The sequence below is a fragment of the Syngnathus acus genome, chromosome 14 (assembly GCF_901709675.1).
Source record: "Syngnathus acus chromosome 14, fSynAcu1.2, whole genome shotgun sequence".
Taxonomy (NCBI): domain Eukaryota; kingdom Metazoa; phylum Chordata; class Actinopteri; order Syngnathiformes; family Syngnathidae; genus Syngnathus; species Syngnathus acus.
The window spans coordinates 5249916-5261854 of NC_051099.1; the positions used below are offsets into that span (position 1 = coordinate 5249916).

Below are 11939 nucleotides of genomic sequence, written 5' to 3' on the forward strand. Positions count from 1 at the left end.
TATTCATGTGTAGATCACCAACAATGCCTTGAACACCCCTCTGCCCATTCTACGAGCCATGTACGAGTTACAGATGAAAAAAACCGACTCCTTCCTTCTGGAGGTGCACAAGAGGTCAGTCTAAAGACATTTTCGATTCCCCACCCGATTATATGACATTCTCGTTCCTTTCCAGATTTGATGGAGAGGAAATAAAAACCGACGATACCATCCGCACTTTAGCTCAGAAATGGCAACCTCCCAGACGGCCTCACTCGGAGGATCGGAACACCAAGGCCGTCGACACGGATATGATTGTGGCATCTTGCGTTGTGAGTCATTAGCCAAGAGATCATTTTGAAATTGAAATTTCAACCGAAAATAAGCGTCATCGCTCTGAATCTTATCATTTTGCAGTCGAAGCCCAGTCAATGTGAAAAAGCCACGGACGAGGTGAACGCGGTGACGCAGAGGCTCATCACCAACTCGGAGAGCGACTTGCAGATCAGTTACGCCAAACAGCGGCGCACAAAAAGCTCGGCGCTGTTGCACAAAGAACTGGACGTTCGCAGCAATAAAGCAGTTCGTCAGTACCTGGTGAAGGTCAACCACGCCATCTCCACGCTGTACGCTCGCCACGTGCTCGCCGCCCTTCTGGCCGACTGGCCGGCCGAAGCGCCGCTGAGCGAGGAGGCCCTGGAATTGAACGGCGCTTCTCACATGGCCTACATCCTGGACATGTTAATGCAGCTGGAGGAGCGGCTACTGTGGGAGAAGGTGAGCCTCAGCAGTTACTGGCAATTGGATTCCGCTGAGTCTAAAATATGCTTTTGTTGTTCAGATTCTCCAAAGAGTATTGAAAGGCTGCAGCCAGAGTATGCTGTCCAGTCTTTCCCTCACGGCTTGTCAGTTTATGGAAGAACCGGGTATGGCGGTGCAAGTGAGAGAATCCAAGCACCCGTACGACAACAACACCAACTTTGAGGTACGTGGATTTGGCTAGTTGACTTTTTTCTTTACACCATCGGCAACATTGTTAAATACTTTAAAATTGAATTTTGCATCTTTGTTTTGCTCAGGACAAGGTGCACATCCCAGGGGCCATTTACTTGTCCATCAAATTTGACTCCCGCTGCCACACAGAAGAAGGTTGTGATGAATTCATTATGTCCAGCAGCAGCGATTTCCTTCAGGACGTCCACATCTTCAGTGGTTCTCCACAGAAATGGTCTGATTTTGAAATTCCAGGTGAGGTTCCTCTTCCTCCTTGATGAAATTGAACAGCTTTGTCAAGCTCTTGCTTACTTGTGCGTACGTCACTTTCTCAGGCGATACTTTGTACTACAAGTTTATGTCGGACATGAGCAACACGGAGTGGGGCTACAAGTTTACAATTACAGGAGGTCACAGGGGTCGTTTCCAGACAGGTACAGATAAACATACCGCTCTTCTCATGATGGGTCATCTTGTTAGCTCTTTTTCTCACCTTCTGTGTGCTTTTGCGTCAGGTTTTGAGATCCTGAAGCAAATGTTGGCTGATGAGCAGGTCCTCACTCAACTTCCACTGACTGACATATGGGAGTGGCAAGTAGGCGTGGCCTGTCGTCAGACCGGGAACCAGAGACTGAAAGCCATTCACCTGTTGCTCCGCCTCTTGCAGTGTCAATCCCAGACGTGAGTGAAGGGGGGTGGGGGGTGATCACATTTAAAAATCAATGCAATATTAGTAACTTACATTTTCTGATATGTGGTCATAGCCAATGATTTCAAATTGTTGTCAGTATACAACATCATGAGACTGTCATGTCTCCTTCACGCGGATATTATATCAAGAATCGTTTGCATTTGTTTGAGCAGACTTTGCATAAAAGCCTTCATAAATGCCTCGTGTTGTCCGTGGTTAAGATTGCGTGTAGGAATTTGCCTGTGTGCAGACTGACTGGTTCCATCTGGTCAAAAAGTCCAACGGCATACACTCGTGATGTGTTCTCAAGGTTAGGGCAGATGTCCTTCAACCAAACGGAGCAGCTGTCTGGTTTTTGGTTTTTTTTGCGAGACACGGCATTGCTTGGTCTGATTGGCAACATATTTTTGTTTCTTATAGGACAAATAAGGAAAATACTCATTGTTGCCTTTATGAGTCTCGACTGTGTGCTAATTACTTGCGTGAACTATTGTGTTTGATTAAACCACAACTTGTTTTTTTTTTTGCCTCTTCCTAAATGTGGATTTTATTTATTTCACCGCAGAGTTTATGAGCTGACTCTACTTCGACCTCTATGGCAGCTCTTTACGTCCATGGAAAACAATTTGAGCCTGGATCCAACCAGTATTACTGTGCTGCTACCTCTTCACAGAGCTCTCACCGAGCTCTTCTTCATTGCAGAGGCCCGCGCTATCGTGAGTAAACTATAAGCCCTCCCCTGCCATCTGGCAAAGAGCACAGTGCTGCACTGGCTCCCTGCTCACTGTCATCCATCTTCTTGCGCTGAATTATTCATAATAGTAGTCTCATGGATTATGAACGTGCAATGAGCCGGGAGTTTCCTTTTCTTTCAGGCTAGCTTACGAGGTTTGGGGTTTCTGATCTGACATTACAAAGGAATTTTAACTTCACGGATAACAGCTGTCTTATTTGTTCGTATTGAATTCCATCTCGTATTTACAGCCTCTGAGAATTTAGAATTGAAAATTGGTGAAGTACTTGCGAATACCCACCAGAGGGCAGTAGCACAACTCGTTTTTTTTCTGGTTATTTTTCTATTGTTGATGTATTTAAGAAGAAAATTATTTGTAGGATCTTTCTAAATTTCTTGTTTAACTTCATGTTGTGCGGATGAAAGCGTCAGTCAGGAAAACATGCACACATGCAACAACCCCTTTGAGAATATATGAACCTTCAACCCCAGGAAGTGTGAGTTATATTTAGGGTTTCAAATAGTATGTCACGCACTACCGAGTGTACAAATTGTGCTCGGATGTTTCCCAGCATAAACATTTTGGGAGGCTGCGAGACCGATGGGGGACCGAGGCCTCTGTCTGGACTGTGTCGAAAGGGCATCATATGCTCCATTTAGCCCTGATGTACTCTTATCCGTGTTGCTCAAGCCCTCCTACTTGCGTCTCTTCCGTCGTCACACTTCAGTTTGTTTAAGGTTTGCATAAAGTGTCCAACCAACTATGCATCTATTTGACCTTGTTGCATCTTCGTCTTTTGCAGGCACAGGGCATCCTCCAGGAGTACTTGTTAGCGATGACCACCGATGAACACCTCTTAAATCATACAGCACTGGTAAGCTATGAGATTTTATCTACCCATAGTCATCCATTCAAATTCCAATTGGCCACCGGTTGTTGTCACATTGTACGCTCAATTTCATAAACAACTGCTCAGTCAAGGCCGAGGTGTCTTTATGGAGTGACTCATCAAGCTGGTGATGTCCAGCAGAGCTCTTGCGCTCCTCCCCCTCCCTCCCTCCCTCCCTCTTGTTTTGAGTGTGTGGGCAGCACTCAGAGGACTAATGTATTTGGTAACTAATTCCAGTCCATTATCATTTGTGTCAGAGCACGCCTCTGCCTTCTCTATACTTAACCTTAAATACAACCTAAGGGTGGACCAAAGGTGCAGAGGTAATGTTGAACAAAACAATGTAGGTGGTTCTGTTTGTATGATTACCTAATACCTGAATTAAGAAAAAAAAAAATCAGATTCATTTCAAATAACAAAAAACTAGCAAAATCTTGCGGTAATATTCTCCCCGTGTATTTGATCGGCACACTGATTGCGATTCGTTTTGTCCTGTAGGCTCTGAAGAACATCGCCGCCATCAGCCTGGCTATCAATTACCCTAATAAATCGACCAAGCTGCTGAACGTGTCCCAGTGAGAGAGATCCTGCCGGAGACATATGAGGGAAGCAGCCTGAGGGAGTAAAGGCTCCCTAAGCAGCCAGTGCTCTTTTTTTCCTCTGACAGGAAACGCACCGGTGACTTTTTGCAGTAATCTGGAATGGAGCTGCGTGAGGCAGACTCAACAAGCACTTTTTACACTTACTCACAACCCCCTTTGCCTTAGATGAAGCCCGCAAGTCCACATGTGCACATCACATGGAAATACTGTGGGATCTTTTTTTTTTTTGGGTTATTATTATTTTTTTAAATCACATATTTTTTACTGGATCATGTCACGCTGAAGGACTTGACAAAATCCCAACTGTCACGAAAACATGCTCCTCTTGCCTTTAAGAAAAACGTTTTTGTTTTTTTTCAACAAGTAGTTGAAGCGCAACTAACACAACCTAGAAACGGGTCACACTGACGCCTTGGTTGTCTCAGCAGACATGCAGAGCATCCTAAAAATACTGGCCAGGACAGTGAAGCAGGAAAGGGGTTGGGGGGGGCTGTGTCACTATTTTCTTTCCTTTCCAGATAACTGACACAGGAACTACCATAATATATCTATTTTTTTGGGGGGAGGGGGGTTTTGTTCCAAGGTTTAATCAGTGTCTCGTGCCAGATAAACATGATGCCTTGTCGTGGCATAGAACGGGGATTAGGATTACAGATGAGGGAAAACTTCTGTTAGTGTGTTTCTCTCTTAACTTTATTCAAGTGCAGTATCCTCAAGGGACTTCTCAGTCAATTAAGACAAAGCAACTGTAATGTCGTATCATGGGAATGAAAAAAAAGACTTGAATCTCTTAAAGGTCTTTAGTTTTATCCACAGACTTTAATTTATTGTCGTTTTACGACGTGTACCTGAAAGTTTGATAGTCCTGATGTCAGACCAAGCGGGGCCACGATTAACCGTACACAAGACGTTGTGTATAGCAGAGTAAACACTCTTGGAATTAAAAAAGAAAGGACAGTCCTCAGAAACAGCAGAACAAATTGGATGATGGGATAGCTCCTTTTATGAAGATATTTGCAGGAGAGGAGGTTCAATCACGTGACTGGAGTGAGAGGAGTTTGTTAGCCAAATGCAGACAGTATCATGCACTTTTTTTTCTAGTTCTCAACAGGGCAGATTTTGGGGTGGTTGTTTTTCATTTCAGATTAAAAAAAATAATAATCTTCAGTTGTAGGAAAACACGTTTGTTTATGCCAAAGAAATCCACAGCCGCGAGAATCTCCAAATGGGCTCCTAGCTGAGTTCCCTTCAGTTTATTACATATCACTTCAAAACGAGACGAAGTAACCTTTGTAGAAAAGTTTCTTAATTTTTCTTTTTTTAACTTTTTTTTTTTTTTACCTTTTGGATGACAGAGTGAGTAGGAAAGCCTCACCAATCTACAACGTGCCTAAGATTAACAATCAAGCAATCATAATTTAACAAGTGGGGCGTATTCATTTGATTACAATGGTTTCGTTTGAAGTTGTTCTACTTTTAATGTCGCATTGTTTTCCTTGAGGATGCTGGATTCTACTCATTTGAATGTACGTACTGTATCTTGTGAATATTAAATAGCAATTCCTTCTAAATATCATCACTATCGGGCACTAACAGATGGACACTTTGACTCGGATTTTGTATGCATGCCACATTCAAGGCAAAAACAGTACTACTAGGGTTGAGTCGTTTCTAATAATAATAATAATGAAAAAAATAAAAGCATAGGAATGACATCAATGCAACCCATACAACATGCTGTCTTCTTTTTTTTTTTATTATTTCTTTGGAGAAAAACATGTATCGATGACTAAGATGGCATCGCTTGGACGACAGCAGCTTTTTCCTTGGTGCAAACTAAAAAAAAAAAAAGACATGCTTGTTTTTGTACACAACCTGGTGTGACCTCTCATCCACCGAGCTTCATCCGTAGCCTCGGAAAATACCGTAATGACGATCGCTGAGGCGATAATGACATCAAATGGAGGAAATACTCAATAAGGCTCCAGATGATTTGGTTCTTCTCTCTATGCTCCCCCACTGGCATGATGAGTCAGTTCTCCCTCCTCCTCTTGCTACTCATTGCCCTCGTGTTATCGTTTTGAAGAACGATGGGCTCAAATGACTCCATTTAGCTGTAGCAATTGGATTTTATTCCACATTTCTTTTCAACCTTTTCCCATCTATTCTTTTATTCTTAGACTAGCACATTGTCAGCTTGTCGTAATGAGACCCACTTCTTCTCACCCACCTGGGACCCAAGGCCTGTGTGGGTCAGCTCTCATAGCGCTCAGGGATAATTGGGTCGTTTAAATAATCCGCTGAGAGTAAAAGACACTGAAGACCTATGCTCATATTTAGCAGCTTTGGGGATGATGGTGTCACTGCACCTGAAGAACCGAGCTGGCTGCTGTTGATCTCATTTGGAGACAGATCTATCTGGGTTAGGAGTTGGAAGGACCACCTGTGGCCCTGATATAATGGAGGAGCTGGGGAAACGTGGAGGCTTAGCCCGTTAACACATTTGCAAGATTAGGAAAAGGGCTGAGGTTGAATAAAAAATGCGAGCTACTCTAATGGGATGGAGGTGAAAGAAGACGCGCCACTCTTGACACAAAGTCGTGTCTAATGGATGCTCACATGATTTAGTCTGACCCCCAAATGCAATGGTCAATTTAGCTAGAAATAAATTGATCAAATGGAAAAATACACTCTGGGTCATGTGGGTAATCCTGTTCTTTTTCATTCCTCGATTTTTTTTAACCTTGTTTTGGGGCTTTGGTCATTTCATATTTTGGGTCACCCCAGTATCTTGTTTGCTCTTTTCTTCTTTTGAAAATAAATATTTTTTTATCTTTATATTATATTATATTTATTATATTATATTATATTAATTGATATTATATATTATATATATATTTTTTTTTTCTTCGAAACTACTCCTTCTCCCTGACCTTCCCTACATTTGGGCCTTCCACCTGAAAATCACCACAAAGATCCTCAACCCTGACGGTAAGAAATTAAAAAAAGGAAACACCAAGTGAATCTTATGTCAATGAAAATGTTCTTCCCTACTCTTACGGTGATCCTTTTTATGACATTGCAGCTCAGTTGGCTGAAGGTCTGAAGCCACTTGAGGTGACAGCTGGAATCAGGCTGCAGGAATACTCTGTTTGAAACACCTTTACTCCAAAGCCAAAAGGTAAGCTGTCTCCATAAGGGAAAATAGAATGAATGCTCTCTTCCAGGGGGCTCAGATGTGCTTGGCAGTTTGCAGCCACTTCTTTAGAACCTGATCTCCAAATGCAAGTTGTCATAGTAATAAAATCTGGACTTGCCATTGGACCAGCAGGGTGGGGGAGCCGGCTGGCCGGCTCACATATACGAAACAGGGTTGCCCTCTTCTTAATGGCCTAATATCCTTATTTTACATGAATTTGAAGATGACACTTGTGCATGAGCATGTAAACTGAATCGCAATATTCAATATCTCTTTTGCAAAAACTCAAGCTTGAGTTATTTATTCCATTGCCTTTAGAATCAGGACACACACCAATGCACAACTCTGGGCCGTCCTACTTGTATCATGAACTTGTAACCCTGCCACACAATGCAGTGTCAGTGCTGTCAGTGAAAGAGGATATTTTAATTCCCTCATTTGGACAGGACCATGCATGCTTGGTATCCCTCTCAGTTAGTGACAAAGAGCCTTCAGCCCAAATGAATACATGCTGATTAATAGTTAATGACCACCTCCATTATTGCTTCGAACCAAAACAACACCGGTCGTGGAGTTTTGAAATGATTCTAATAGATGGAAAGTTAAAGTAAACCTGAGTCAGCAAGGACCACACTGGAAAGTCATTAAAAATATAAATAAGGAATTCTAGCCAGCGTTTATTTGGGGCTTCCTTTTTCCCCAAACAGTCACTTTGTGGCTTCCTGTCAAAGACAGCTGCTATGTCATCCAGTGTCTCCGCCACCTGTGTGACAGAGAGGTTGAGGGCGCCCCTCAAATGTTCCATGACACATCCACAAAGGAAATCTAAGAGCATGTTAATGCAGCCATTATCATTTAACAACTTCACGCAGTTTGTTTCATTTTTATTTTTTCGTCTCCATGCTTTTTCTTGAAGGTAAACATAAAAAGTGACCACATGCCATGTGACACAGTTTGGACTAATTACAACACTGCCTTCATAATTCAGGCGTCGACTAGTTTGGGTATTCAAAATCACTTCCTTAACCCCCACTATTTTTTTTTCTCAGTCTAACCACCATAGCACATAGCCACTCTGTGCTATCTTGACCTTGATTCCATCCCTGCTTTCTGTCATTTGTTAGTCAAATACTGCAAATAAGTCAGGCGGACCCGATATTCCCGAGCAGTTCATTAAAGTTTTTAATAAAGCTAATTCAAAAGTCGCCCCTAGGTTTGAAAGCATGCAAATTACGGGACGGTTTCAAGTAGCAATAGACGGCCTCAAAATAACTTTTTTAATATTGATTAAATTTTCAAATTCAAGCCTGGCTGAGGAACATTACGATAAGTGAGGTATTTAATGTTCTTTTTTGAGTCATTGAGTACCGTATTTTCCGCACTATAAGGCGCACCGGATTATAAGGCGCACCTTCAATGAATGGCCCATTTTAAAACTGTGTCCATATATAAAGCGCACTGGATTATAAGGCGCATCGAATAAATAACTCAACGTTGCTCAAACGTTAATGCAATCACAAAATAGTAACACTCGAAATAGTGAAAACAATAACAATATATCAATAACTCAACGTTGCTCAAACGTTAATATCACACAACACACGAAATAGCTTACTTTAATAAATTAGTCCTCATCCACGAATCCATATTGGTCCATATATAAGGCGCACCGGATTATAAGGCGCACTGTCGGCTTTTGAGAAAATCTGAGGTTTTTAGGTGCGCCTTATAGTGCGGAAAATACGGTATATGTTGAATTCCATTTTGGTTGTACTGGACTAGGTTGGGCTTTACATCAAGGCCATGCACGCATCCATCCATGTGTGCCAATGTCAAGCAAGCCTTTGCTGAGAAGAGAGCTGAATAATCAGGCCAGAGTTTTATTTCAAGTCTGAAACGTGGGCAGCGGCTTTTCTCCAGGGCTTCGATGCATCACTGCACAGCACAGCCCTCGCGGACGTGAGCAGAGCACCAAAAGTCCAACTGTTAACACCTATGCTCAATTCCCTCAACAATAGCCTCCAGTTGAAAAATATAAATGTGTGTATTTCATCAGCACTGTAAATATGTGGGCGGGCGTGTGTCATTTGCACAGCGGCCATGTGTTGCTTAACATGCCTGCGGAAACATAACAAGTTTGTCATTTATGCGCCAGTGAGATTAATACTCATTTGACGAGGATCTCATTTTACATGCGCTCGCTAATCCCAATTGTTGTGGCACAATTCACAACCATCCTTCATATCCGTGAGGTCTACTCTAAAAATGGAAACCATGCATAGTCTCTTCAAATTTGTATTTTCATTTTTCGAGTTTGTCCTATATGGCATCACATCCATCTCAGAATCGACTTAAAAAAGGAATTAATTTCTTCGTCAATATTAAACGAGACCAATTAGCTAAGTCTGATGCTACAGCATCTTTTGCAAGCACAAATAGGTCAATAGAAATGATGCAATACATTGTCACAGAGACAATTTGTTATACATATTATCGGCAGATAAACATTTAGGCTCTCTGAAATCATTGGTTCATTTAAAATCCACTATGTATGGATATATAAATATAATAAGAACTATTTACTGCCGACACCTAAATTGGGTTTAGTGCAGTTACAAATGTTGGGTCAAAGAGCGAGCGCACGCATCTAACTTGTTTTATGTTTATGCGCTCGCTCGCTCGCTGGCTCGGCTGGCCTTGCCGCCGCCTGTTTGATTTGCATTTGGGATTCATGAGGGAAGCTTACTTCGACTTTATCTGTATTCATTAAGGCCGAGGAACGTTTGGTCAGGATTTATATCATATATAAATTGCAAAGTTTTGCGCAAAAACATTTTACTTGATTTCTTGTGGTGTCAAGCAGTGACATTTTTCAAGCAACCAACATTCATGGCCCTTCAAAGTATGTTTTTTTGCAGCTCAACGACACCCTAGTTTTGCACACCACCTGCTCTCTCGGATTGCAGCCATCAGCCGCCGCCAGTGAGTCTATTTCCCAGGTCACTGATTAGTAATTGGAAGTGTCTGACCAAACGTGGCCGCTACCTTTGTTGCGCTCCGTCTCCTGTGATGGGGACAAATGTGCACGTTGCTCATTTACATAAAAGCCCATTTAAATGAGCCAGGCTGTCCTTGGAGGTGATTATCAAGCTGGTGAAAATGATCACAAGTGACTTTTGATGAGTGAGCATGGACTATGCTGCTGCAGGCTCAAATTTTGTATTCTGGTTTTTAATAATAGCTTTTCTCAGTCAGATGAAGGCTAGAACGGAAGAAAAACACTTTGTACTAAGATAAAAAAGGTTCAATTGTGTTTAATGTGGTCCAACAAATAATTAAGGCACTTGTGGCCAAATAAAAGAGAATAGCAAATAATTGCTTTTAAATGATTTTTTCTTTCTTCTCCATGTGTTGATTTAAATGAAAGGACATTTTTAAAAAATATTTTTACATCTGCCCCCCCAGGGTCACCCACTAACGCGCGTCATCACTGCTCCATCTGGAAGTTGACTCCGGCAGCTGTACGGTGGCTTCAAAGGCCAAAGTTCTGAGACATGTGTTGACAGCTCTTTCTGCAGGAGTTAATTGGTGAGGAAGATGCATCAAATGAGCCGTGTCTGACTAAGATAGAAGGGCTTGAAGGGGAGGAAGGAGGACTGCCTGGAGGTTGACAACTGCTATTAATAGCCTAAGTTGAGACAGACCAAGTGACAAGTTGCAAAAGAATCCGACATCCATCCTCTGGGTGGATGAAAACAGGGAACAATTTATTTTATTTTAGGGTGGATGAACACAGCTATTTTATTTTTACAGTATTGTCCTTCTGCATCCTTGCATTTCTTTAACTCGGACAATAATGTCGGCTGGGGTTAGATTCCTTTCCCCAAATGAGATTTCCGTGGTGTGCATTGGATAGCCCTGGCCAGGCCTACCTTTGCTAAATGGTCATTTTGATTCCATTACAGAGAGACGGACAGTGCGATTCTATTATCGGGATGACTCATCTTGGCCGAAAATGATGGAGCTGCAAGGAGTTTGCTTGGATGCAGCGATAGGGAAGTGCAGACTTACAAACCTGTTTCGAAAGGCTGTTTTTCTTGATTATATGATCAACAAAAAGGACAAAGGAACACTGTTGTGTGCTGTTATTTTGCTGTTTGCTGATGCTTTCTATGATGGTGATTAAGAGTCCAAATGCACAGCTCGCTTCTGTGTTTGGGATGCACCGCCATGTGCGAGAAAACATGATGTGCCCCCCTTGACCCTTTGGCAGCTATGGCTCATTTCCTTTATGCAAATGAATTCTGCATAAAAGGGTTACGCAAATTCTGTTGGGAGCTGTGCGCAAAGTGGAAATGATGCAGACTTGAGAGTCCCCGAAATGTGGGTGAGGGGCTGTGTTTGGATGGGGATTTCCTTTCCTTTTCCATTCCAGTGTCTTCTTTCAGAATATATGTCAATGTGAGGGTGATGCAAATTTATTTCACCTAAAGTAAATTTTCCTCAGTTTGAAAATAATACTGAAAACTCAATAAAGCATTGTGACACCATTGGGGACATTTTCCAGGAAGTAAACTCACTCAGATAGTAAATGAAGGTTGTGGTCTGCACTGAGGTTACTATGTGCAACGGATGCCACTGGCTGCAATTCTATTTCGTATCAAAACTGCAGACTGACATCTTTGCGTCTCCATATTTGTTATATACTTCTGTAAATTTTCGTTTTGAGATTTTGGAAAATGAAGAATCAGATGTTCATTTCTTATGACAACTAAGGCGTCATGCAGAATCTTTTGCATGTATTTGGGGCATTTTCCCATCACTGCATATGACGTGATCAAAACATGCACGA

The 11939-nt window shown here is 42.1% G+C and overlaps 1 protein-coding gene and 1 long non-coding RNA gene across 3 annotated transcripts in view; both read left to right on the forward strand.

Annotated features, from left to right (window-relative positions):
• The window catches only part of zzef1 (zinc finger, ZZ-type with EF hand domain 1), an 18967-nt gene extending 13349 nt beyond the window's left edge, over nt 1-5618 (forward strand). For both annotated transcript variants that reach the window (XM_037269116.1, XM_037269117.1), the window contains 10 exons: nt 14-114; nt 176-311; nt 397-756; nt 821-964; nt 1059-1227; nt 1308-1406; nt 1488-1653; nt 2229-2379; nt 3200-3271; nt 3785-5618. In XM_037269116.1, the coding sequence (XP_037125011.1) occupies nt 14-114; nt 176-311; nt 397-756; nt 821-964; nt 1059-1227; nt 1308-1406; nt 1488-1653; nt 2229-2379; nt 3200-3271; nt 3785-3865 (1479 nt within the window). In that variant the 3' untranslated portion in view covers nt 3866-5618. The remainder of the gene's footprint in view (nt 1-13; nt 115-175; nt 312-396; nt 757-820; nt 965-1058; nt 1228-1307; nt 1407-1487; nt 1654-2228; nt 2380-3199; nt 3272-3784) is intronic.
• A 1172-nt stretch (nt 5619-6790) lies between these two features.
• On the forward strand, nt 6791-11645 carry LOC119133580. The gene is made up of 4 exons (XR_005100163.1): nt 6791-6879; nt 6974-7069; nt 10553-10675; nt 11053-11645. It is a non-coding gene; the product is annotated as an uncharacterized LOC119133580 (long non-coding RNA).
• The last annotated feature ends 294 nt before the right edge of the window (nt 11646-11939 follow it).